This window comes from Lissotriton vulgaris, chromosome 1_1, assembly GCF_964263255.1.
Source record: "Lissotriton vulgaris chromosome 1_1, aLisVul1.2, whole genome shotgun sequence".
Lineage (NCBI taxonomy): Eukaryota > Metazoa > Chordata > Amphibia > Caudata > Salamandridae > Lissotriton > Lissotriton vulgaris.
Genome location: NC_141685.1, coordinates 1,844,035,550 through 1,844,061,994, shown reverse-complemented (window position 1 = coordinate 1,844,061,994; position 26,445 = coordinate 1,844,035,550). Strand labels below are relative to the sequence as shown.

Below are 26,445 nucleotides of genomic sequence, written 5' to 3'. Positions count from 1 at the left end.
TATGCTTTCGGTGTAGCGCATAGTTTCGGACGATTGTGGCGAGAACGTGGTTTCTTGACGTCACATGGCACGAAAATACAGCATGGCCAGCTTGTGAACGATCTTTTGGATGCATTGACTTTGCCTGCTCAAGTTGCAATTGTTAAATGTAGTGCGCATCGTAAAGTGACGGATGATGTTGGTCGTGGTAATGCGTTTGCAGATGAGATTGCTAAGGAGACTGCCCGGAACCTTAGCACTCGAATGTATGTGACGAATTCGGTTAGGTGGCCTACAGAATCAAGTATGTGTGAGAATACTATAGAGAGTGTGAAAGCAATTCAGAATGAGGCCACCGACACTGAAAAGATGAAGTGGAAAGAAAGTACGGGAAGGTTGGATGTGAATGGTTGCTGGATTGATTTGTCAGATCAGAAAAGATGGATGTTGCCTGATGCGTATGTACTGGCCGTTGTGCAAATGGCACATGGGTTAGCACATATTAGCGCGAAAGGTATTTGCAAGTTGTTGGCTGATGTGTGGAAGAATGATGGAATTACTAAGTGTGCTGAACGTTTGGTGAAGAATTGTATGGTGTGTATAATGTACAATCCTGGCAAAGGAACCCCAACTCCCCCTGGCAGTTTTGCTCCTCCTTTGTATCCCTTTGAGGTGATCCAATTGGACTTCATCCATATGGAGCGATGCAATAACCTGAAATACGTTTTGGTTGTGGTTTGCGCATTCTCCCGATGGATCGAGGCCTATCCCCTCAAAGACAATACTGCTTTGTCTACTGCGAAAATCCTACTGAAGGAATACTTTCCTCGGTATGGAATGCCTAGAGTCGTGTGGTCAGATAACGGAAGTGAGTTTGTTGGAAGTGTGATGAAGAGTGTGTGTAAGGGCCTTGGAATAAATCAGAAATTCCATAGCGCCAATCATCCCCAGTCAGCTGGATTGGTTGAAGGGTACAATGGCACCCTTAAACTAAAATTAGCGAAGATTCAAGCTACGACTGGACTTTCGTGGCCTGATGCTTTGCCTCTAGCATTACTGTCAACTAGGGCGACTGTACACTCCCGAATAGGGCTCAGTCCCTATGAAATAGTGTTCGGCCGTCCTGCGAATGTGTGGGGGGTTCCTAGGCCAGGAATATTCTCTGATCTTGAGTTTCCGATGTTGATTGATTACTTACATGACTTGACTGCTAAACTGAGGTTAATTCATCAACAGGTTTACGACGCCTTGCCGACGCAGACGGAGGGTCCAGGCCACCAGCTCCAGCCCGGAGATTGGGTGGTTACCCGAAATTTTTCACGAAAAAACAATCTGGACCCTCGCTTCACCGGACCTTATCAGGTGCTCCTGGCCACGAGGACTGCCGTTCGTCTTGAGGGGCGGAAAAATTGGGTACATGCTACCCATTGTAAGCGAGTCCCTATTCCTTTGTCGGCAGACCCGTGGGTAAGGAAAGGCATTGCGTCAACAGAAACAGAAACATTGCCGGCGTTTGTACCTTTTAGCGACGCACAGCTTGTTGGAGAACCCTCAGCGCAGCAGAAAGCCACTGTTGAACATTTGTCAGCAAGAGACTCAAGACCAGACCAACGAACTGATCAGCAGGACGCTGTCTCTTCGACAGATCCTTTGTTCGACGTGCAGACACGTCCCGGGAAACATCGATATTCTTTGCGATCTCACACTAAGGACAAATAAAAATTTGCTTGCTTTGCTGAAATTGATAACTGCAATATCTTCGTTTCCCATGATCAACTTTGAACATTCGTATCATTGAAAATTGTTTTGTATATATATATATATCAAGCTTCTTCCTTGTATCTTTTTCTTCCACAGCTGAGAAATATTGTGCTAATATATACATATTGTGTATTGAGGGCCGTAGGGCCGCACGCGTACTTCCTTCTGGACAGTAGGTCTTGACACTAGGTTAAAGACCGTCGGTTCCTAGGAACTCCTGGGGATTGACTATTGCTGCACAGAACGAAGTGCGTCAAGAAACGTTGCGGACGGTCGTAGGGAAATGGCATTTTCGAAGCTGAATGATTTGGAAGGAGCTCAGGCATATAGAGTCAAGCTGCAGAAACTAAGTCGTACGAAATGTTTTGTATCCCAGTTGTTTGTTTTGTTTTTAACTGCTTCTGCATTTTTGGCGGGTGGGGTGTATTACACTATGTCTTACTTCTTACTTCCTACCCCTACTCCTACTCCTTACCCTAACATTACTTCTACTGCTTCTCCTCATTCCTTTCATATGTTACCAGAACACGAACAGGCTAGACGTGTAGAATTCCGCAACAATTCCTTTATCCAGCTCCTCCATCAGCATCAGTTAGTGGTTAACACTACTAATTGTTGGGTGTGTGGGTTGATGCCACATACTACGGGTAAGGGAATTCCATATCTGGTGTTACCGTATAGTTCCCAAGGGTCAGCTCGAGCATTCCAAACAATGCTTCGAAGCGCACTAGGTTTCCACCCCTCTCCAGAACGTTCCCCCAAACCGGGTCCTACCTCGTGGCAGTGGGTGGTATCGATGATAATACAGGATTTGGAAGATGAGATCTATGATGCTTTTCTCATCCCTAAGGCAGAGGTACAAGCCTATAGGGCACCGGATAGAGGGGAATATAGTACGTTCACTAATGAAAAGCAGCTTAAAAGCTCGCCTCCGATATGGGTCGTACCCCACACTGGTAATTTTTGTATCGTGGGTCGTGGTTCGCAAGCCTCACTTGGAGTAAGTGCTTGCACTGAAAGTTACGTTCTGTCAATGTCCCCGATCCCTGTGCTTCTGGCTGCCAAGGGTACGTACTTCATCTGTCATGATCGTGCATATACATGGTTGCCCGCAGACTTCATGGGCTCATGTTTTGTTGCAAATCTGTTGCCTCCGACGTTTACTGTAGATGCCGATTATCATAAGACTAGAGTTGTACGAGGCGTAATTAGCGAAGAGGATACTGCCGGTCAAGAGGCAGGAGACTTTTTCAAGGGTTTCCTCCCGTTTTGGGGACCTATGGTTAATAGTAGGAACCTGAGACATTTGACTCGAGTGGTAGAATCGACAGCTAACATTACTGCCAGTGCCCTTGGTAATATCACCACAGAACTTCAGGCGGAGAGACTTATGACATTACAAAACCGTATGGTTTTAGATGTTGTCTTAGCAGATCGCGGTGGGGTATGTAAAGTGATCCATTCGAGCTGTTGCATTTTCATTCCAGATAATGCTCCTACTGTCTATCAAGCCATCTCGAAGTTGCACAAGATCTCCGAATCCATACACGTGGATGTAGGGGATTGGACGCTACTTGGTTGGTTTTGGGGCCTGGTGTCGACTTGGGGTTGGAAGATTCTGACGATCATCGGGGTTGTGGTAGTGTTCCTGTTCACGTGTTGCCTTTGTGTGCAGTGTGGTCCTGCCTTATGTGGCCTCTGTGCTACAACGTGTATGAGACAACCATCTGTTACCAAGGGGACTCGGTTGGACAGAGCTATGCTACAACGACATCTTGATGGTCTGATGAATATCAAGTATGATTCCGACTAGTGCTTGCCTACATGAGGGCAAAAGGAGCGTCTGAGGTTCCGTGACAATTGTAAGTGGTGTTTTTAACTCGCACGAATATGGTCGAGTCTAGTATCTATGAACCGCAAATGACGAGTTTTGTAAGTGTGCGCAGTTTCGCTGTGCTAACTTAAACCGTTCGTTTGTTATGTGGGTTTGTCATCTGTACCCACGGGTTCCATCTTAGATACGGCATCCATTTTGTCTCTTGCCCTCAAGTAGCCAGCGAACGGACGCTGTCCGCTTCGCGACCCTGGGACTCCCAAGATATGGCGGAAGACGCATGTTCTTTGTAAGTGTCTTTATGACGAGGGGGATGCTACTGTAAGGCAGATGGCGCCGCTCGAGGCTCATCTTGCCGCACGGGCTTATTGTCTCAGTCGTGCATCTCATTAGGCACGTCCCTTTGATGCCTGTATCTCGTGCTTCTCGACACTCCCCTTTTACACCCTTTCCGATCTCCCTACTGTCTCCGTCTTCCTCTGCACCTGTCTTCGTTCCTATTTCGATCTACTTTACTGCTGATTGGAATTTGCTAATGGTGGGAAGATGGGTTTTTACAGTTGGGAATCGCCAAATGTTTCCGCACTTATGTTCCGGATCTTGTGTGTTTCAAAGTGATCTAAGCGACCCCTCTGAGAGCGACTTGTGGGAACCAGGTTGTAAACTATTGTGTATCATGTTATCCTATGGGTAAAAACTGTATAAAAGGAGCGATCCACAAATACAATTTGAAGCAGTCTCCCCGAACTACACTCGATGTACTTCCTGTGACTTCTGTGTTCCCTGCAGTAAATAAACCTTGACTCTTTGACGCCGAAGGAAGTGTCCCGTGTCTCTGTGACTTGTACGCCGGAGCAGGTTACCCACGAAGGTTTCAGGTGTTGTGCCCTGGCACCGCTGGGTCCAAAGAACCCAGTCCTTCAGTCTGCTGACCCCAGCAGGCCACAATCCCTGTGAGTGCTAGCCATTCCCAATGGGGTCCCAAATGCGCTTGCCTCATGAATATTGATGTGGCATGCAATTTGTGAACACATTGGGAATCGCAAACAATGTCTGAGACACTGTTGACCAGTCAGTTTAGGGAGATGCAATTCTGCGCTATTTGTGACTAGCTAAACTGAATGGTCGTACATCTGGCCCTTAGACCTTTGACTGCAGGCATTAGTTTGCAAGTGCTTGCACATGGTTTGGGATCTGGGCAGAGTGTGTTGTGACAGAAAACGAAGATGTTAGCAGAGGAAAGAAAAGCTGGAAATGATTGACCCGGGTAGGCATGGGCGGAGTTCGCAAAGTTTTGCTATGCGGAACTCCACCATGTGACAAAAGAAACTCTGCTGCGCTATGTGGAATTCCGCAAGCGGTGGAGTGCAATATGTTGCGCTGCTCACACTGATTTTTAGCGCTAGGTGTTTTCCGGTGCTGTAAAATCAGCGGGAACGGCACCATGGGCAGTTCAAGAGGGCACTGCTTCTTTCTGGCACTCGAGCAACAGCTTCTTCAACACGAATGGAAGGTTTTTAAAAGCGAGCGGTTGCGACCAGCTGCTACCGCCCGCATTGAGAAATCTCACCAGGAGGTGGTCTGTAGTCGATTTTCCTCACTCGTGCTAACCAACTTAACGTTGGCGAGCTGTGGGAGAGGAATAACTCCACTTGGCGGAGGTTTACGAAACAGCGCGTTCTACGCAGAGTGGAAAAACTCTGCAAACTCCAACTGCAGTTCGAAATTTCACACCCAGGCCTAGATCCCCGGTAGAAAATGAAAGATCCGTCCCTGGATCTGGAGGGTGGAGTGACATCACTTTTACAGCGCAGTATACCACAGAATCTGTGAAGTAAGTGAATGTGCACAGCCCCTTAAGCTTTTTTGGAATGAGCACACTATAATAACCCTGTTGCCTCATGGGTGCAGGAAGATTTTAATCCGCCTGCATGTTTTGACTGCATGCTTGCTATTGTTCAAGTCCATCAAGGGTAGTGATGGGTTGGAGCCAACAGGGGACAGTTTTTGATCAAACGAGTAATTTGACCGATTTTTGACATAACTCCAAAACAAATTTGAAGCCTAATTTGACTTTGCCATCTGTTTAATCTACCCACCTTGTGCAAGAGATCTCTGAACAATTGTTCCTCTTCGAAGAAAGGTCACAGACTGAATTTACAATCACTAAGGCCAACGTCAAATCATCCAATCACTTCTCCGAACCTATCCCTGCACCCTAGCTAGAGCTCTATATACACAGGTACCTAGCACCCTACTGGACCAACTTAGGTAGCCTCCCTCTTAACCAAGGGTGTTTTCCCAGACAGTATGAATTCAGTCAAGTATTTCCAGTCCAAACATTGTTTTCGCTCATTCAGACGACCTTAATAACTTTATGTCAGTCTAAGGTCCCCCTTTCCTTGCTTAAGTTCTCACGAGTTGCATTGATTTAAACCAGCAGTAATAATCTTCAGGAAGCAGAGGACTTTACAATGCAGGAACAGGTGATGCCCTGACCATTTCTCGATAATGGAGCTTACATGCCTCTGATTCTCTTGGGCGCATCAGCAGCGCTTGACTCTGCTAGTCATGACCTCCTAATCCACACATCGAGTGGTTGCTTTGGTAACCTGTAGAGCTTTGAAGCTGCTTCACTGGCACATCATGGCAGATCAAGTGGGGTGCTCTATCTCGAACCCTGTTCATGTCCTCCAAGGTAGGCAACAGGGCAACACTTCAGTACCCCTATTCTTCATCTACATCTCACACCTGCTTTACTATAGGCACATTACAGTTGAGGCTATCTCTCCTCCCGCCTAACATAACTCCTAACACGACTACCCAGGCTGCTACCTAGCTGAAGTGTACCCCGCACCCCTATTCCTTCAGCCTTCAATGGATACATAACAAATGCTCTCTAACGCACTATGTGTAGCTGTGTTAATGTTTGCAATGTGTATGTTTAGTACACAAAACATTTGCAGCCTTTAATTAATGTTTAGGTTAGTCTTCCTACTAAATCAGGAGAAGCTATGTCAATATTTGTCATTTTGTATAGTTTTATGTTGACCAGATCGGTTGTATTTATTGTGTATTAGTTTGTATAAGCTAACTCTTTGCTTGTAAAAATGCAGCTCTGCACTCCTCGCAAGGTTCATTTTGCATTGCGTTCACTGTTGCCAAGTCTTCAGCTACATAGCAACCTGCCGATGGTACTACCTAGTTTTATTGGTAAACCTGCATGCTGTCCTAATGTGTTATATCTGTTGTTACTGCAAATAAATGCATCTGACTTTACAGAGAGAGAATGGCTCTCAATAAAGGCGTGTCAGAAAAAACGTTAACAGTGAAGCTTTCTAAAGCGAACTGCTGGCAACCCACAATTTCTACTGCGCAGAAAGGACAGTCCGTGGCCTTTAGCTCTCAGTGTAAATGGAGGGAATAAGAGACTTGGATTGGCAAATATGTATGTACACGGGGCACTCGTGAGCTGTTTCCGATCCTATGTGCAGCTAGTGGTCTCCTTTTTCTTACATTCGTGTCTTGGTGTGTGTGTGATCGGGGGTGTAGCTTAGTCATTACGTTTGGGGGGTGTAAACCTCAAATGTGCCTACTTAAAAAGCAGTAAGCTGCATGGTGGAGGGGTTGCGATGACCAAGGTTCGGATACACTGTTTCCACTGTTTCACTGTCGTGCATTATTATGTACTCAGCCTGAGTCGCAAATAGAAGAGGGCTCACAGGCAAATGAATAGGTCAAGCTGAGCCAGAGCAGAGGCATGGGGGTGGCTTGGCTCTAATAGTCCATGCACGAGCGGGCCATGGCATGTATATCATGCAAAATTTCAAAAAATATGATACCGTCTCCTAAAAAAATCAGTGTATTTTTTTAACAAGTGCAAACATTTCAATTTAGCACATCCGAGTATATCACTGCATAGGTAAACATTCATTAAAAGTGATACTTTTTAGAAACATTCACTGCTCACCCCCAAAGATCATGCCATTGGTGAACCAAGAAGCAAGTCAGCTGCCATGTGGACACTAAACTTGGCCTAGATGCCTAGGTGCTTGTAAAGCGCACTTCCGAAACTCAAGTCTTTAAAAGATCACTAATGAAACCATTTAGAAGTAGTCGGAAAACCGACAAAGTTGGGAGCGGAGCTCTGAATCTGGGCCAGAAGGCATGGAAAGAAAGGATCTGCGATCACTGCACAGGAGGTGCTTATAGGCGGTTCAGCTCTATGATCTGTGGCAGTGTGGAGTTGGCGCAGAGCTTCACAGCGCCACCTAGCTGCGTGCGGGCGCACTGCTGTGGGAAAAACCTTCTGGATTGAGTCTGGCACATGAGGAATGTGCAGTTCTGAAGTATCCATCAAAACATAATCACAGCTACAGTTTAAGCAAGGGAAATGAGGTCTAGCTTTTCTATTTTTTGATTTTTCCTAAAAATATCAGAAAGGAGATTTTTATGGCAACATGTATATTTTTTTCCACTCTTTGGGTCATTACAGGAAAGATGGATTATCCACGTTTTTACTTAATCTGTGGTACAGAATTGTTGTAATCTAACTAACATTAATTACATTTGTAATTGCTTTTGATGTCTTTAATTTCTCACTACGGATTCTACTTTTACTCTTCATGCCTGTAAACACACTGTCTCTTTCATGTGAAAGAGAAACACATCACGGATATAAGTGGTTTGTGGGAAGGGCAATGGTGTGACCACATAGTATAAAGAATAGACTTGCCTCTAATATATATCAAAAGAATAATGTAAGTCACTTCTGTGTTTCATGTCCTTTTAAATGAACTCTGACTTTGGCCTCTTATCTGTGTATGGTCATGGAACTCCTTGGCGACTTGCAGTATCCTCATAATGTATGCCATGCAGTAAGTTATTGTACAGATCGATATTTGTCGAGCTTTACATTCCATTGAACTCTGTATTGATAGGCCCCTTTGGGTTACACGCAGCCTTATGCTACATCTTTGTGGCCAGCTTAGTACTGAAGCCCCAGTGCAACAGTAGAACCCACCTATCCACCCCGATACATGCGTATATGTGAGGGTGGGAAATTGCTTAATAGTAAATATATCAGCAGTTCATTCCTCTCTCACATGGGTGTATACTGCAGATGGGGCACTTTTGCCACTCTGGTTCATTACAGCACATCTGTAAGGTCCTTCCACCACAGAGTAGGGCGATATATGGACCGCCGCTGCAGGTCTGATGGATGCAAGGTTTGTAAAAATGTTGTCTAATAGAATGAGGGGTGTGAGACTTTTCCACATTGTACTGTCCAGGTTAGTAATGCATCTGTGATGGAGAGGCTACCAGCGGTGCAGAAGCATGAAGACTATAGGCTATTCATTCTTTAGCTATGAGACACGGAAGAGCATATGACACAATGGAGAGACCTGTCCTCTCTGGAGTTTTGAGATCATGGTGTTGGAAGGATGAATCACTGAGCTGCTGTAATTCAGTGAAGCTCAGTACAAAGTACCAGTTCAAGGGGAGTCTGATTTCAAGTATATCAATAGTGTATGGTACTGTTGTAAAGCACAGCAGAGGAAAGTAAGCTGCGTCTTCAAATGTATTTGTGTCATCGAGGCTGATAGCATGTAAGTGGACTGATTGCGCGTCGGGCTGGAGTGATGGCTTGATCGGCTTGGATTCGCCCGTCCTCTATTCCGAAGGGCCCTCCTGGACAGATTTCCATATGTTATTTTGAGATTCAGGCATACAATGAAGATATTGGATCTACGGGCACAGAGCACATGCGCTGATAAAATGGCCTACCAGGGGCAGGCTACTGGGAAAGATTAGCCTCAGTGAACTGGTGCAACCTGAGGACAAGGAGAGCTGAACTGCTCTAATATGTCTTTAGGGCCCAGAAGGGAATGATTACAGTGACACATAATAGACTGGTGTGCTTCGGGCAAGTCTGATAGGACCCTGAGGGTACGCATTAAAGCCGGAGCATTGTGGGATTGCAGCCATATTTCACTCGCAGCGTGGAGTCTGTGGGGGGGGGGGGGGGGGGGGGCATAGGTTGGAAGCACAGCTGCGCAGGTCCCTTCATCAGGAGCAGTGATAGGGTTGCGCTGTGTGAGGTGACACCAATGTGAAGGAAGGCTGTGCGTTTAGGGCATGCATACTGCACATTTGCATTTCCAGCCCTGTGATGTACTTAATTTTGTAGTATTTTACTGAAGTCTTTCACGCATGCAGTGCTTTCAGTGTACATACAAAGTTGAAATGCTTTACTACTCATTCATAAATACATTTACAATATCTCAACGTCGTTCATGGAATTAGTGAACTGACTGTCGTTCCAAAGTGTTTTTATTTTAAACAACTAGTTGTTTTGGGGTTTACATACATTTAGCGGTTCACAGTTTCACCAGCCCGAGTCTGGCCCATGTGCGTCCCCGAGGGCAAACAGTGCAGTTGTACTGCATCATGTAAACGCGTAGGTGTAATCAGAGGTGTCTCTCACAGCTGCCAATATGTTATTTTTTTTCCCAGAATCTGTGGCTTGTGAAATAAATTAACAAGAGTTATTTTTGTAATTTACACTTATTGATCGTCCTGTCATTTGTATTTAGATCCAGCATGTTGCATTACGCATGGCTAGCGGCAATTCTTGCATCAACAGCAAAAAGTACCACATGTAAACAAGCTATGCGAACAGCTCAAGTGTGGTTAGGATAGGCTTGGATACACGGCTCGCCTGGTTTCTGGACAGGCACCGGTGTCCTTGAGTGAAGGACAGGCATGGAGGCCGGGCCGGCAGCTGTGCACTAGAGCCTGCCCCGCGATCCTTGTGCCCGAGAATGAGGCATCGCACGTGCATGAAGCCCCCTGGAATCAAGAAATCGGATGTTACAGCACCGCCTCCCTTTACATTTGGGTGTCTTGGCGCGCATGCTGCCTTGCCCTGCTCCTCTCCGGAGCTAAACCCTCGCGCCCTGTTACCAGCTCTTACTGGGATCATCCCGAAGTTAACTTTTATATAGTGTGCGGCTCGAAAGGGGGGCTTGGAGGGGTAGACGACCGTAGGGAGGTCTCCCCCCGGGCCGTTTGGGAGGGGCGGGGGGGTGGGTTTCACCACAATTAGCAGGCATTTTTTTTGGGCTCCATTTGGGCGGTAGCCCAAAGGGAGCCCAATTATAAATAATTTAGGCTCCCTCTACCAGCCACCATTTTAGGTTTGGTGACCTGTTGGCTGGGAGCTTTTAGCTTAGTGCAGTTTTTCCCCGCCCTCCCTCCCAATTTTTTAATGTTTTTTTTGGGTTTCCTTTTTCAAATTTTTCTATTTCTCGAGGTGGCTTTCTTGGGACAGGTGAGCAGGGGTTGTTGGATATGTATTGTCGATTGGAACAGGTGCAGGGCGGGGGTTAGTGGAAGTTTGCCACGGTTCGCAGATATTTGTTCATCATTGTTGGAGTTTGGGTTATCGACAGGTAGGGGTAGTCAGAACAATTTTTATTTCAGTTACAGGTGGGGGTGATTGGCAGTGGTAAAGAAGCAGGCAGGGGGGGTTGTTTAACGGATTTGTGGAATTTATAGGGTTATACGTTGATGCATTGCTTTGTATTGTTTGTAACATTGTAATGTATGGGTGAGGGCGGGTTCAAGGAAATTTTAGGGCGGGGAGGGGTCCGGGGGTTAGGTAAACTGTTTGATTAGTGAGGATTAGTTTTGTAAGGCTGTTAACAAAGAATTTATAATGTTATGTGCACCTGTTTCAATAAAGCGGCCTTTCACACAGTTTGTGTTTTGTGGTCTGCTGCCCCCAGCATCTCTTTGTAATGGATGGACTCGCATGTGATCCTCACAGGGTTGGTGGCACTCAGAGGTTTGTACATTAAATGTTGTCCCGGGCAGGCCGCTCCGCAGCAGTGAGGTGGAGCGGCAACTGTCCTGTGTGGCTGACGCCTGTGTGCTGGTTCTGGATGGCAGCTGCAGTAATTCGGTGCCAGGGGCGTATTGATTTGCCTCCTATAATAACCCAACAGATCAATGCTTTCACTACGAACAGGCACGCATGTCCCAGACTTTGTAGCAAAGTGTGATCCACATTATGAATGGCAAGGCCGGTATAAGTAACCAATGAGAAGGAACACAGAAAGAGTGGCAGGTTTGCGAGGCCAGTGATGTAGATGTTATTATGTTGAAAGAATGCCTCTCTGGGTCTGCTTGAAAGGTCTAGTCTGAAGGCTGTTATTGTTTTGGCCCGTGGCAAGATAGCCCATCCTCTCAGCCATACATCCACGTTTGCTTGATGTCACTGAATGCAAATGGACACATTTATAGTGTATATACACATGGTTGACCTTATTTAATACTTTATAGACATTTTGTATTGTAACACAAAACAACCCATTATCTTGAACTTCGTTATTTTTTCTGAAATGTCACTTTGGTCCTCTTTTTTTTAATTTTATTTTTTTAAGTGTTGTTTAAGTCCATGCTTTGAAGCGAGTGTGCACATTGAAATCTCATTTAAAATTCATTATAATGCCTATAATGAAAAAAAATGCATAGTGTCGTCACAGTTTCCCTTATTCTAGTATTTCCCCTGGTCAAACAATCAGTATAAGCCCAACAAAAGGCATCCACGAAGAGGGCAAAAAAAGAAGCAGAAAGCAGTTAAGTGTTAAACTGTGTTTTTTTGCTTGTGTCTCTCTTTGTGAAAATGACTCAAATCTATGTATATGTCCGGTCCTTATTCCATGGTGCGAAGCGTTTTGACCTCCCTGGGGTTATATACATTATGGGGGGTTTCTTCAGGAATGTGTTATTGTTTACAAGAAGAAGAGGGACTCTAGTACAGAACATAAAAAAATAGTAAAACATTTTTTTCTTTTCTTTTGTGTTGTCCAATAAAAACTACCTCCTGTTATCTTGAGGGAACTTCCAACTATTTCTTCCTCTGCATTACTATGCTTTCTTATCCATTCCTTAAGTATCTCAGGGATAACAGGCCTTTCTGTGCACGATTTCACTCCAAAAGGAGCCATTAAAGAGCTCATTAGTAGGCAGTTCATGGCACATCAGCTAAGGGTAGGAGTATTGTTTACAGGGGAAGGTTCACAACTATGCCCTGCGCTTGTCACTTCGTTGTGATTAAGGCAGCACCTGAAAAACGTGAAAAAAGCTAGTGGAGCACTCCTGATGGAAAACCTGATTTTTAAATAGTAATCTTTTCAACTTTTGTGTGCCTCACTGGGAGGCATGATGTCTAGCATGCTTCAAAGTCATCAAAATCAAACATTCAAGTACATGTACTTGTTCCAATGTGCAAAGCCTGGCCATGCAGGTAGCTATTTTGTCACTTTCATAGCCAGTCAGACAACAGTTCATTAACTGGCTGTTCTCCACAGACAATTTCTGCATTTTGCCTTCCAGCTATCCTCTTAGGCATGCTGATATTAAGAGGAATTGAAGATTTGTGACAGGTATTTGGCGTTGTTATCGTGATCAGCATTTATTGATACTACCTGACAGTGCCCTGATGAAGCCCTAGATGTAGGGTGAAATGCGTTGGCTATGGCTACATGACATAGAAGAATTTGGAATAAAGAATTACCGGTTCAATTTTGGAACTGTGGATTGAAACTATTGGAATCTTAACTCTTAACTGTGATAATATTGCCTCTCATTTCTTTTTTATATTTGGGATGTATGGGAGCCCCAGGGTGGTCTTCAACACTTAAGAAGTCCCACATGAGAAACTATAGACTTCGATGTACCAAATTGCCGGGGCAGGGGGGGTTAGCGGAAACGTCCGCACATATCCTTTGACTCCTGAGACGTTACAGGAAGAGACATCATATGACATGTGACCTGACATCTTCCTAGTAAGTGGTGTCACTGAAATTGGCAAAGTGTAGTGTCTGTTTTAGGTAACACCCTTATTTTGAGAAGGATGGGTTCAACATATGCTAGAGTTTATCGCCAGCCCAGTTACAACTATTATGCGCCAAATGAGGTTATATGTAAATACCGCCTAAAATGCCCAGAAGGAACTATTGAATGTTGAGGCAGTCATCATCAATGCTCTATGTGGGGGTGGGCGGGGCTAGCTGCGGTTGAAGATTTCAACGCTTTCTCCTGCTGCACCATTATTCGTAGTCTATTGCCACCCCAGAAGCTAAGGGACTGGACTATCAAGGATACATGTGGGCACTACTGAATAAATTGGTCCACTCCCAGCAGCATGGGACGGGTTGGTGCCCTGTGTTGATGGCACTTAACATGCCACCCGTCAGCCTCTGATCCTGAGGGTTGGCCCAACAGCAACCAGACCACTGGGGATCCCCCCCTTCACCGGGGCACCAGCTGGGAGGAGGGGGAGGGCTGTGACCATGGCGCAAGTGGAGTATCTCTGGCTTCATTCTTTGAGGCCCGGCGGCCGTGCAGGATGAGTGCGACTGCTGGAGGACTGCAAATGACTTGTGAGTCGGTCCTGTCAGGCACTTTTCACCCCCTCTGCCTCGGAAACTGGGTGGAGGGGAGGGGGATATCGATGCAACCCAATGGAAGGGTAGAGAAAATCAGATTTGACAGGAAAAGCCGGACTCCACCACCCCCATCTCCACCCTATGGGTCCTCCAAGGCACTGCATGTGCGGCCCTTGGACCTCTGCTGGCATGGACCTGGACTGCGGGGACCCCCCACTTTCCACGGAGAATGCCCCCCACAATCGGTAAGACTCAAGGAGGAAAACCGGCCACTGACAAATCAATCAACAGTTTGTAGAGCACACTAATCACCTGTGAGGCTCTCAAGGTGCTGAGGCTGGAGGGGGGGAGGGGGGTGCAGCTACAGCTCGAACAGCCAGGTCTTGAGAAGTCTCACCCACTAGGCGCTTCCGGGCTCCCAGACGGTCCCGCTGCCAATGGATCGGAATAAACATGGATGGCGCTAGAACCACCAAGGACGCCCAACTGGGGTGACCAATGAATACCAATCTAACTTTCTCAAGGCAGGGAGACCCCGCAAAGGGGCCTGCACCACCGCTACCTGGACCCCAGAATGCGGCTTCGGCAAATAAACTGGACCAGATCCTCAACACAGTCAGCTACTCTCAGGAAGTGCTGCAACACAAATTCGACCAGTTGTCCCTTGACCTGGGATCCTGCGCTATTACCACTGCAAACTCAGGAACAATGCTAAACGCAACAACGAGAATATGAGGGGCCCAAGCTTAACTCAAATACAGATCCAACTAGCCTAGCTTACCAGGGATGGCAGGGCCCTAATGCGGAGAGCAGAGGACGCAGAATGGAGCAGCCACTGCAATAATAGGGTGGTCGGACTTCCTGAGAAAGTGGAAGGGATGGATATGGTCTTGTGGCTAGAGGGCTGGCTGTTAATGATGGTGACCACTATTACCTTTTTTCGCACTTGAGCAGGTGTATAAGGTACTAGCGCTGCCCCCTCAGCCTGGGGTGCAACCAGGCCCAGTGGCCCTCCAAAGCTCAAGTGGAATACAACCAAAGGACAGTGATAGCTGTGGCAAGCACGTTTGCCATGCCGTGCTGGTGCGATCTTTCTCCAGTGACCACAACGCGAACAGGCCCTCAGAGTGCAAGGACATTGAGGATCTCCTCGAGATACAGGGCATTAGGCCTCAGATAGCGCCCAGAATTGCGTATGATTTGTAAATTGGATCAGTTTGGAGGGTGGACTGCAGGGGGTACTTCTCTGGGACTCCCCTGAATGTTTGGGACTCCTGGGCTGAGCCACGTTTTGCACAGAATGGAAACTCAGCAGCAATGTGCATTTACTTTGGGGACTGGAGCATGGACCATAAGTAAGTACATTCTGGGACACTATTACATTGAGAGGTGGGGAGACAGAGAGATTTGGCTGCCGTCGGAGGTTCGTTTCTACATGGTTGATTTTAATTTGAATGGATGGACAGCTGTTGCCACGATGACTGGTGTAACAGGAGTTGGTGAAAGTTACTGTTAATTTCACATCCAGTCCAGTTACCGCGCGGTCATAGGCGGCTATGCGCGTACTTTGTATATGTGAGGAGGGGGGCATACTGAGGGGGCGGAGAGGGAGCCCACCACCTAAAGACTGGAGAAGGTGGAAACTGGCGGGAAAGAGGGGTTTCCAAGGAGGAATACACATAGATGATCGGAGGTGAGAGGTGGCATACCTTCCCACATAGAATTTGTGCGGATTGGACTACAACAGCAAATGTCACAAAATTCAGGCATTCTAGACATGCAGGGTCGTTGTTGTGGGATTCCAGCAAGAGACGCCCTTGCTGGAGGGGAGATATACTATCTGAATAGGCGATGCAGAGGGCCGCTACAAACCGCAGGCAATACGCCCATCGCAAGAGAGAGGCTGATATGAGTGCTACCTGGGATGCCGTTTGAGCCCAGCAGAGTTAACATTGATGAGGAGGGCAAATGTATATTTGTGCAGGTGTGACTAAATGGGATAAAACTAACACTGAGCAGTCTTTACGCCCCAAACACAGGGCAGATCCAGTTCCTAGAGTCTCTGGCTCCTATATTGTCCCTAGATGTGCAAACTCCTGTGATCATGGGGGTACAATTATGTGATAGACGAGGACCTTGACAAATCAGTTCCTCTGCTGGCATACTCCCTGAACGTATGCACTGCCAGAGAGTTTTGCAACTGGTTGCGACATTCAGATTTGAATAACAGTTGGAGTTTCGGGGAAGAGGGAATACTCCTCCTGTTCCTTGGTGCATGATCTACAAGTCTACCTGGACTGGATAGTATGCTCCCTTGTAAAAGAAGGCCATTTCACACATGGAATACTTGGGCCGCACGCTGTCTGACCATAAGCCTTTGTTCAAGCACAGCAACTGGGTCGGACCGGTGCCCCCAATTCCTACCTGGAGACTCTGCACATCCTAATTGCTGGAGCCTCAGTTCCGGGGCCCATTGAAGGGCTCGATTGAGGGGTACTTCCAACAGAATTGTCATACAGCTACACACACAAACATAGAGTGGGACGCCTTTAAGGTAGTGGTATGGGGCCGCTGCATTGGAAAGTCAGTAGGAGTCTACAAGTTGCTGGGGAGTGACTTGTCCTGTTATGAAGATAACTTCAGAAGGCGGGAGAAGGAGCACGCGCTTAACCCAGCAACCCAAACTCGATTATTAGAGTAGAGGAAGACGCATGCTGTAATTCTGGAAAGATTTAGAGCACTTGCTAGATGGGAATACCTGGACAATGCACCTGCGGAGTTTGGCACACATGCAGACTGCTCTCCTAGTTAGTTCAACCATCTGAGAAGAACCACCCTATCATGTGTTGAGGGACCGGCAGGCGCGCCGGTATATGCCCAGCAGGAGATACATGGATTGTTTACGTGGGACTACCGGGAGCTGTACAGTGTACTAGATCCTGCTTCGCTTGGACTCGTTTCAGACTTCCTGACCGAAGGGCTCTAGTGTTCTTGATCGAAGCAGTTAGGCACTTGGGAAGCTGGTACTGGAACCTAAAATATGAGCTGTCATCAAGGAGCTAGCAAGGGCAAAGTCACCGGAGACAGTTGGCCTGCTGGCAGAATTCTACAAGACCTGTGCATCTATCCTTGCCCCAAAACTAGTGGAGCTATACACAAGCGCACTGGACGGCTGATCCTCCTGGCTATTACTAGAGAGGCCCTTCATTGTGTCGGTATCGTATTCGGAGGCTAAAGCTCACAATGTGGCATTCTACACGCCACTCTCAATGCTGAACACCGATTGCAAGGTCCTGAGTTTGGTGTTGGTACATCTGGACCAAAACAGATTTATCCCCCAGCACAGTACCTCCTATATAAGGAAACTACACTGGATCTTGGATGAGACGCCGGACTCCCAATACCCGGATAGGAATTTGTGATCAGTCAACATACGCAAAGCGTTCAACACCCATCCTAGAGGATATTTGAGGGTTGTCATGGGTAGGATGAACTTGGATTCTGGATGGGATAAATGTGTAGCATTGCTTTACTGGGGGTGGCTTAGAGTGGAGTAACGTAGAGTGGAGGGGCATAGGGTGGTGTAGCTTGGAGTGGAGTTAACTTTGGAGTGGCATGACAAGGAGTAAAGTGTCAGATTGGACTGTGGTAGAGTGGAGTAAAGTGGCATAGAGTATTGTAGAATGATGTGGAGTGGAATACAGTGGAGTGGCATTGAGAGGAGTAGAGTGACCTAGAATGAAGTGGTGTAGAGTGTCATTTTGTCTTAAAGTGGAGTGGGATACAGTGCAGTGGTCATATAGTCGATTGTTGTATAATGGAAGAGCGTAGAGTGGAGTATGCATGGTGTGATAGTGCTCATTTTCAATTGAAATTACCATTACATTTGCACAGACATATAGTTTTACTGATAAAACTACACGGGCACAAACTAAAATGTAATTGTTTTAATCGTGTTCAAATATTTGTTTCCAGCACACTTCTGAATTACCATACAATGTGCTTACTTTGTGTTTTGCTAATTCTAATATATTCTGAAATATTTGCTCAGTTCATTTACAGACATTCATTAATTTACAGACATTTACTTTTTGTTGTGTGTTAGAAAAAAATTATTTCTTTAGTAAGTAAAATACATTTGTAGAGTGCACAGTACCCAAAGGTGTTACAGCACAAGCAAAACACAGAAGCTGCGACAGAGGCAGGAGACCAATGAAAAAGATGTGAAAACCCTACACAGACTCAAAGGGAAAAAAGCCACCCTTTTTCACGTCCCCATATTGTCCGACAAAACCCTCTCAATTTTGTCCGAGAAAGAATAGTAAATGCCAAGCTGCCTCGTAAGACTGAGACTGACTTTTGACCTCTGTCTTTGAATGCTCAGCAAATGTGTCAAGATGAGAACAAAATTTTAAAGCAGGTTTACAGAAAGCAAGCACTCTTACAGTAATCGGGCTGTGCTCCACGGGAGGGGCAAAGACATGGACGGCCTCTTAAAACAAATAAAGCCAGCAAATAAAAAGCAAGCAAATGTGACTTACAAATCCCAAAGCCAATGGTAAGCAGTGGGCGGAATGCATTCCTAGGTCAGCTTTCCGAATGGCCCCAAGATGTCTTTAGTAAAGCAGACAGCTGTGATGTCTGGTAGGCTTCGACCTAAAAAGGAGTAAGGCAATACTTGTTTCAGGGGCCTATCATAGATCTGTCCTGTGGCAGTGGCAAAGAACATAAACATACCCCTCACATCTGGGTCAGTAATTGTGACATGTATTATAAGGGAGGTCTTCTCGCCCTTAGTGTCCTCTGTGGCACGTAATGTAGCCATAGGGTGCCTGCACTAAAGTGTCATAATCTACCACATTTTAAAACTTAAACAAGAGTCCCCAGGTACCTGCAATAACGACAAAAATATTCAAAAGCCTACCCGCAATAGCACAGCATTCATTCAAATCAGAAAACCAGCATTGGAAGATTTATAAGATAAAGTAAATCTCCTGTATGGAGCTCCTTCCTACAAGCCCACCCTAGCTAGGAGCATCAGCTCCGGAGCGAGTAGTGGACCCGATGAAGAACCATGCTACGTAGGTGGGTGAGGGTCCAGCGTCCTTTTAAACAAAAGACTTCCAACAGTGCCTATTGCTATGACTTTCTCACAGTTAGGAAAACATTCAATCTCCTGGACTCAGTAGACCCCTCCCCCCCCACCCCTTTGACTCCCATCACCACCTTAAAGGGCCTATCATATTCTTTGTTATCAGCTGAATTGTGACATTTTGCAAATGTTCTGATTCCATTGCATACAAACTGTGTTTCTCACTGCGTGGGTTCTTCCAGAATCTGAAGCTCTATTAAAGTTTAAATAGGATTGCAGTGCGTTATAGGCATATATTTTAATTTGAATTATTTCCGATTGTGTTTATTATCTTAAAAATGTAATGCCTTCATTTTCAGCACGTATTAATTCTCCAGCCGCCTTGTCCTCATTCTACCTTCTCCTATGATAACTAATTAAATGTATATTCATTTAGATTTCCTTCTGATGTTATGCCCTCCAGTTCCTAAATTATGAATTTATTTCAGCGTGATTGTTTTAATGTTCCAATTAGTTTTGATGCATACTTACAGAGGAGTCTTATTAAGTAGTTTGTAACTGACATAACGAAGTCTAGTACTTTAGCTTTGGTTTCCACTTTGTTCTTTGAATATATTGTGCACATTCACATTCTGTGTATATGTCAGTTTCTTGATAGCCTGACAAAGGTCAATAAAGCAAATGCCAACCGTTTCCCCTTCTGTGCATCAACAGACAGTTTACCCCCAGAACAGAGCCGCACATATTCTTATTAAGATGAAGGCCTCAAAATAGTGTATTACTCAAATGTGGCCTTTGTGTGTTTTTAAAGTGAAATCTTCAGGCCTGGCTGCTGCTAACTATGCTAATGCCTCTGCTAAGCCCCACTGCAACCAACTCAAACTGGGGAATAGAAAGTTTAAAATAAATGGGGTAGAAGCAGGGTTGTGGCAGGTGCTCTATCACCGAGATCCATACTGCTGACTGTGGCAGTCTGCAGCTCTTGCAAACAACACCTGGGGCCCCAGGGCCCACCGCTGCCAGTTGCTTACCTGTCTGTAAGGAAGGGGGTGGTGCACAATCACCAGAGGTGTTTTAGTTGAAGTGAAGAACTTGAGCCTATCCCCAGAGCGCTAATATCTTTTTGTTTATATGGAGTCTGGGGAGCAGGGGAAGAAGCTTCGTATGGTTTCAAAAAATCGATGTGAGAGCACAGTATTGTTTTCTGTGCCTGAAGATAAACACAGCACTGACCCGACGTTGTTAACTTTCTATCATTTGTTATTTTATTTAATTTTTTTTAATTTTTATTTATGGTATTTATACATATAGATATCTCGAATCTATTTACTTACCAGTTTTGGAACAACGTTTATCCCAAATGCGATGCACTTATGAACTTCCTACCCATATACATTTGTCTTTGCTAATTATAAAGTCAATTATTATTCTACAAAAATGTGCAGAATGCGTGTTGAAAGCTAATGTCTATCCGTCCCTTTTTGCATCGTATTCCTTGGTGGCCCATCTGGATTGAATATAGGGCTTTTGTATTGCAAAATATACTTCCACATCTTTACTATTATGTGGATTATGTGTAAATTTAATATTTTTGCGATGCTTGTCTTAAACTAGTTTCTAATCTGCGCTAATGAGTTTTTCATGAATCTGCCAACACAAAAAGCCTATTTTATACGTATGAACGGGCCCTCACACTGGAATCACAAATCATCTACTGAGACAGAGAAACCAACAGCCAGATTCATCATTGAAAATTGCGCTCGCAAAGGGCCAGATTCTGAGAATCTGGCCCTTTGCAAGCGCAATTTTTGCATTTGGGATTCATCATCCCAAATGCAAAAATCGCTAATAGCAAAATCGCTAAATTGCGAGGAATTGCATTTAAGGAATCTCTATTTGAGATTACTTCAATGCAATTCATTAACCATTTTTTATTTGCGAATTTGCAATTTTTGGCCGCTATTTACTGTGAAGTCTGACTTCGTGGTAAATAGCAAAAACTTAGAAAAATGCACTTTAGTTGTATGTTACACACACACACATGTCCTTTGGACATGTGTGTGCGCAACATCAGTCTACGTTTTCATTTCAGGGGTGCTACAGGGTGTCCTTTGGACACCCCTGGCACCCTTGAAATCGCATTCTTATTTGCGATTAGCAAATTGCTAATCGCAAATAAGGAATAACTCCCCATTCATTCCTATGGGCCTTTGACCCACAGGAATGAATGGGGAGTTATTCCTTATTTGCAATTAGCAATTTGCTAATCGCAAAAAAGGAAGCTGTAGGAATCGCAATTTATTTTGCGATTTCCTACATGAATCCCGTTTTGCAAGTCCTTAATAGCGATTCCTTAATAATCGCTATTAAGGACTCGCAAAACGGGACAATGATGAATCTGGCTGCAAGTTTGCACTTTACTCGCTGCTCTGCAGTGTTCAGTCAACTCGCGTCCAAAAAACTGTGAGGGGGCGATTGAATTCAGGGGTACCTGGAGTTCTACAGCACCTCCTGGTGTAAAAAGAGTACATGTATGTGTTCTGTTTTTAGGACTCGCCTTCAGTTTTCTGTTATTACTACTTTACTTCAAGCTCCCCCTCCCACTTCACACAACCTCACTCCCACTTTACACACGCTCCCTCATCCAGTTTGCTCTTTCCTGTCCCATTCTCATCTTCCACTCGTTCTCACGCCCAAATTTCACCCTTAATAGCTTTGTGGCTGCTTATGCAGCAAGGCTGATTGACTTTGCCTATGCTTGTTCTCTTTCTTTTTTAAATGTCCTCTTCCCGCCGCCTGCCTAAAGGCTGTCAGTAATGTTGCATTTCATCTCCTGCTCCTGCTATGAAGCAGCTCTTGGAATGTTCATATACTAAGTTACAGTGAGTGTGTCATGCCAATCCATGCGGTCTGGTCTTGTGGTGGTTGGCGATGCCAGGCAGTAGGACAGCTTTCCACCCTGCCATAGCCAAAGTGCCTCTGTCACCTGTGCTCTGAAGACCAGTCTGCAATCCATCTACAGCCCAATCGTACAGTCCACGTCAGCAGCCCTCAGCCCCTGTTTTGTAATGGTGGCAAGAAGCAGGGGCATTGAGCACACAGCTGCAGTGGCACCCAGCCTTGAAGTAACTTCAGCTAAGAGGTTTAGGCCAGTGTGAGTGGGACAGAGTACAGAAGAGGCACGAGGAGGCCAAAGAAGGAAGTGAAGTATCATTTTCAGTATAGACGCCTCAGAGAAATGTCCTTGGTAGGATGTGCTGAGCACTAAAACCAGCAGTGATTACACGCCCCCTGGTTGGGAGTTTGATAAAATGAGAATCAGAGTTATTATTTGAGCACCTAACTACATGACAGGCTTTGGAACGCTAGACTAAAGTTCAATCAATCAGTCAATCAGGGGTTTATAAAGCACGACTAGTCTGTGAGAGTCTCAAGGCGCTGACGGGGTGGGGCTGTTGGTCCTTTTGTGTATGGAGGAGCATTCGAAGAGCCAGGTCTTGAGGTCCTTCTTGAATTGGGTCAGCGACGCGGATTGCCTGAGGTAGAGGGGCAGGGTGTTCCAGGTCTTGGTGTCGCAGTAGGAGAAAGAACTTCCTCTGGTTCTGGTTATGTGGATCCTGGGGATGGAGGCTAGGGCGCAATGGGCAGACGTGAGTTGTCTGGCAGGAACGTGGAATGCGAGGTGGTGGTTCAGGTATGTTGGTCCTATGTTGTGGAGAGTTTTGCAGGCATGTGTGAGGAGCTTGAAGGTGATTCTCTTATTGTCCGGGAGCCAGTGGAGTTGTCAAAGGGGTTGAATGATGTGGCTACTGTGGGGGATGTCGACTACCAGTCTGGCAGCAGTGTTTTCAATGTTCTGTAGTTTCTTGAGCTGTTTCTGGGTGACGCCGGCAAATAGTGCGTTCAGTCTTTCTGGATTCTGTTGGGATCCATCTGAATGTCTTTCAACAGGCGAAGTGTGTAGAAGCAGTCTGAGGAAACTGCATTGATTTGGAGGTTCATTGAGAGTGTTGAATCCAATATGATGCCAAGGTTGCATGCGTGGTCTGTAGGGGCCAGAGGGGGTACCAGAGCAGCTAGCCACCAGGAGTCATCCCATGCTGAGGGGTTGAGTCCCAGGATGAGTACTTTGGTCCTGTCCGAGTTGAGTTTGAGGCAGCGGTCTTTCTTCCAGGTGGCGATAGCCTTCATTCTGCTTTGGAATTTAGTTCTAGCCCTTGTGGATTGGATTTGTTGGTAAGGGAGATGATCAGCTGGGTGTCATCGGCATAGGAGATGATGTTGAGTCCATGGCTTCTGATGATGTCTGCGAGGGGGGCCGTGTAGACGTTGAAGAGGGTGGGGCTCAGGGGTAACCCTGGGGCACTCCAAAGCACGGGGGTAGTCTAACTCTCTGATTCCGGCCAGTGAGGAAGGAGTGGATCCAGTCCAGTGCCTTGTCGCAGATGCCGGCGTTGTAGCGTCTCTTGATTAGAGTGCGGTGGGAGACCGTGTCAAAGGTGTCCGAAAGGTCCAGTAGGATGAGGGCCATGGTCTCGCCCCGGTAACGGAGGGAGCAGATGTCATTGGTAGTGGCAAGGAGTGTGGTCTCCATGCTGTGGTTGCTTCGGAAGCTGCATTGGGAGGTGTCCAGGACGTGGTATACTTCTAGGAAGTTCATCATCGCCACCTGAGTGGTCTTTAGATGTGTATGTGCGTGACTGGATTTGACTTTATTGCTATGATTTGATATATACACCATGCACTCTAGATCCTTTGTAGCAAGGGAGTGTCTAAGATGCATACACAGCACCTTTGTGGCTGTCCTAGAAGGATTCGCAAACACGCTTATGAGTATTGGACGTAGCACTACAGGCGTACTCTTTTAGCTTCTGAGTATGTACAGACCGCTACTGTGACTGTTCATACAACTATTAGTAGTGTCAAAAGAAGCTGCTGTAAGTGTGTTATTTGGGGATGAAAACATCGTGTGCTGGCCTAGGGGACCTGGAAATCTGTTTGAAGTTAAAGAAAAGAAATACCTTTAAACGGCCAGTTCACCATTCAGCCATTCTGACAACTGCAGATTGTCTGCAAGCCCTGCATGTAGACACGAGGGATAGCTGTAGTGGGGCATATGCAAATCTACGGGCTCTATATAATTTACATGTGTCCTAATGAGGAGGGGGGGGGGGGGCTTGAGGTCTGCACACATTTTAGGAGGAACCCTACAATGCTTACATCCCTGGATTTCAAGGTATTCTCTGTGAATCGATGGCCTTGTGAGGGCGGCTGACGTTACTGGGCAGCTTCCTATCACAGGCCAGTAACCTCCAGCTCTATTGCTTTAAGCATTCCTTCTGAATCGTACTGCTCTTTCCTGGGTGTATTTTACATTATGCAAAACGACGTCGGCGTCAATGTTAATGCTGAAACCCCCGAGGCGAAATGCAGGGAATGTTATGACAGCCGAGTCAGCACTTTGGATGCAAATTCCGCCCGACCCTTTCTCCTTCTCAATCATGTTCAGGACGTTCTCTGGGCAAATGATTCCCCTGCATTATTAAGCTGTTTGGGAAGCCCGCTTCACCTTGAAGTTTGCTGTTGTGATCCCAATTTGTCGGCGAGCCAAGGGTTAATGTCTTCCCTCGGGCCTGTCAGTCTGTTTATATTAGTATTGAAATGTACCCAAGCTGGCAGATTTTTTTAAACAATTTATGCCAACGAAATTGACCATGTGTGTCTTTTACTGAGGAATGCCTGATTTGTGAATGGTGTTGCATATAATGTTCGTGTAACTGAATCAAAACGAGGAAAGAGACTTCTAATATAGAGTTGATATAAAAAAAACACAGCTGGATGTGCACAACATGAGGAGGAATCCACTAAGAAGTCCATTCTCTTCTTTCTTTTTTCTCTTTACAGCGAGAGTTTTTTTGTGAGACTCAACAGAAACGGGTTGCCGAAATCTCCAGAGAAGGCAGAAAGATATTGTACCCTCTTTACCGTAAGTGCGGTCTGTAGTCATTTCACGTGTGTAGGGGTAACAGTCACTCAGCCAAAACGGGGCTACTTACGTCAACTCCGAATCTGACCTGTGCCCGGTACTTTGATATAAAATGCCCCGCGGAGCACACCTGTGTTCGAGTTCGGACAGTATGTGGAGTTGTGTGGGCTATACCTTTAGTGCAGTACGTCTTAACCGAAAGGGCATAGGTGGGAAACCTGAGTGGGCCAGGTCATAGCTGCACCATTAGGAATGACTGCATGCCAGTGGGAGACACTAAACATTAGATTGCAGCCACGAGGGCGGGGCCAACTTATTAAAATGTCATACAGTAGATTTGTCAATAGAAAAGTGAATAAATGCAGATGGTTTATCATTAATCCATGCAATATTCCTTAAAAATAGGATTTTTATGAGGGAGGCGAACGTGATTGCCTGTTGTAAAGGTTTTTCAGTGCCAGCACTTCTTTGACTTCTTGCTCAGTGTGACACTAGCCTTCGGTGTTGTCCATATTGCAGACGGTTCCCCCAGTGGTTCATTAAGAATGCCCTGTTTGCTATTAGTAACTTAAGTTCCACATGGGCTCTACCCTCCACACTACCATTTGGTTACACCCTTTCATTGACTAGTACGGGCCCGCGTGGTGACTGACTGTCTTCTGATGACCATGCTGGGGTCCCTTTAATGGATGCATATCCTGTTTTGGACGTTGTGAAGCTAAAAGAGTGCATTCTTTAAATGTATTGTTCTCGGTGGGAAAAGCGTAATAGTTCTTGTTTTCATTTTAGGACCTGGGAAGCAGTGACCTGAGGAAGGACATGTTCATCACGGTCCATATAATCCGAATAGGTAGGTATTGTGCTCAGGCACTTAGTTGACTTTCGCCACCTCGGTTGGCTGGCGTGTGCTGTGATTTTATTCTTTTTCATTTTTTTCAGAAGTGACAACATCATTTATTGGCAACAGTATTGTGTGTTTGTTATTGACACAATCGTACATTCTGAACATTTATTTTCTGATTGTGTTGTCCTCTAACTCGAAGGACAATATGAATCAAATTCTGAATTCATCCACTTTAAACAGTAGTAAAGCACAATCTGGCTGGTACAACTTGTGGCTGTTGCAAACATTCTGTATGGGAGTGCATGCAGCCTGCTTCTGCCTAATCGTGGTGGTTCAGATTACCAACACAGGCAGAGTCAATGGCCACTTTGGAAAATGCAGACGTGTAGGTCCTACTTAGCAAAGCAGCATGTTTTTTCCAAAAGGTCAACCCTTACAAATATGGTTTCAAGAGATTGGGAGAATGATGGGAGAAACTTGTGGGGGCAGTGG

General features: G+C 45.8%; 1 protein-coding gene across 1 annotated transcript in view; it reads left to right on the top strand.

Moving 5' to 3' along the window:
- The window catches only part of DOCK4 (dedicator of cytokinesis 4), a 1,616,764-nt gene that overhangs the window by 563,247 nt on the left and 1,027,072 nt on the right, over positions 1-26,445 (top strand). The window contains exons 9-10 of the mRNA XM_086919301.1: positions 25,028-25,109; positions 25,899-25,959. Coding sequence (XP_086775427.1) covers positions 25,028-25,109; positions 25,899-25,959 — 143 coding nt within the window. The remainder of the gene's footprint in view (positions 1-25,027; positions 25,110-25,898; positions 25,960-26,445) is intronic.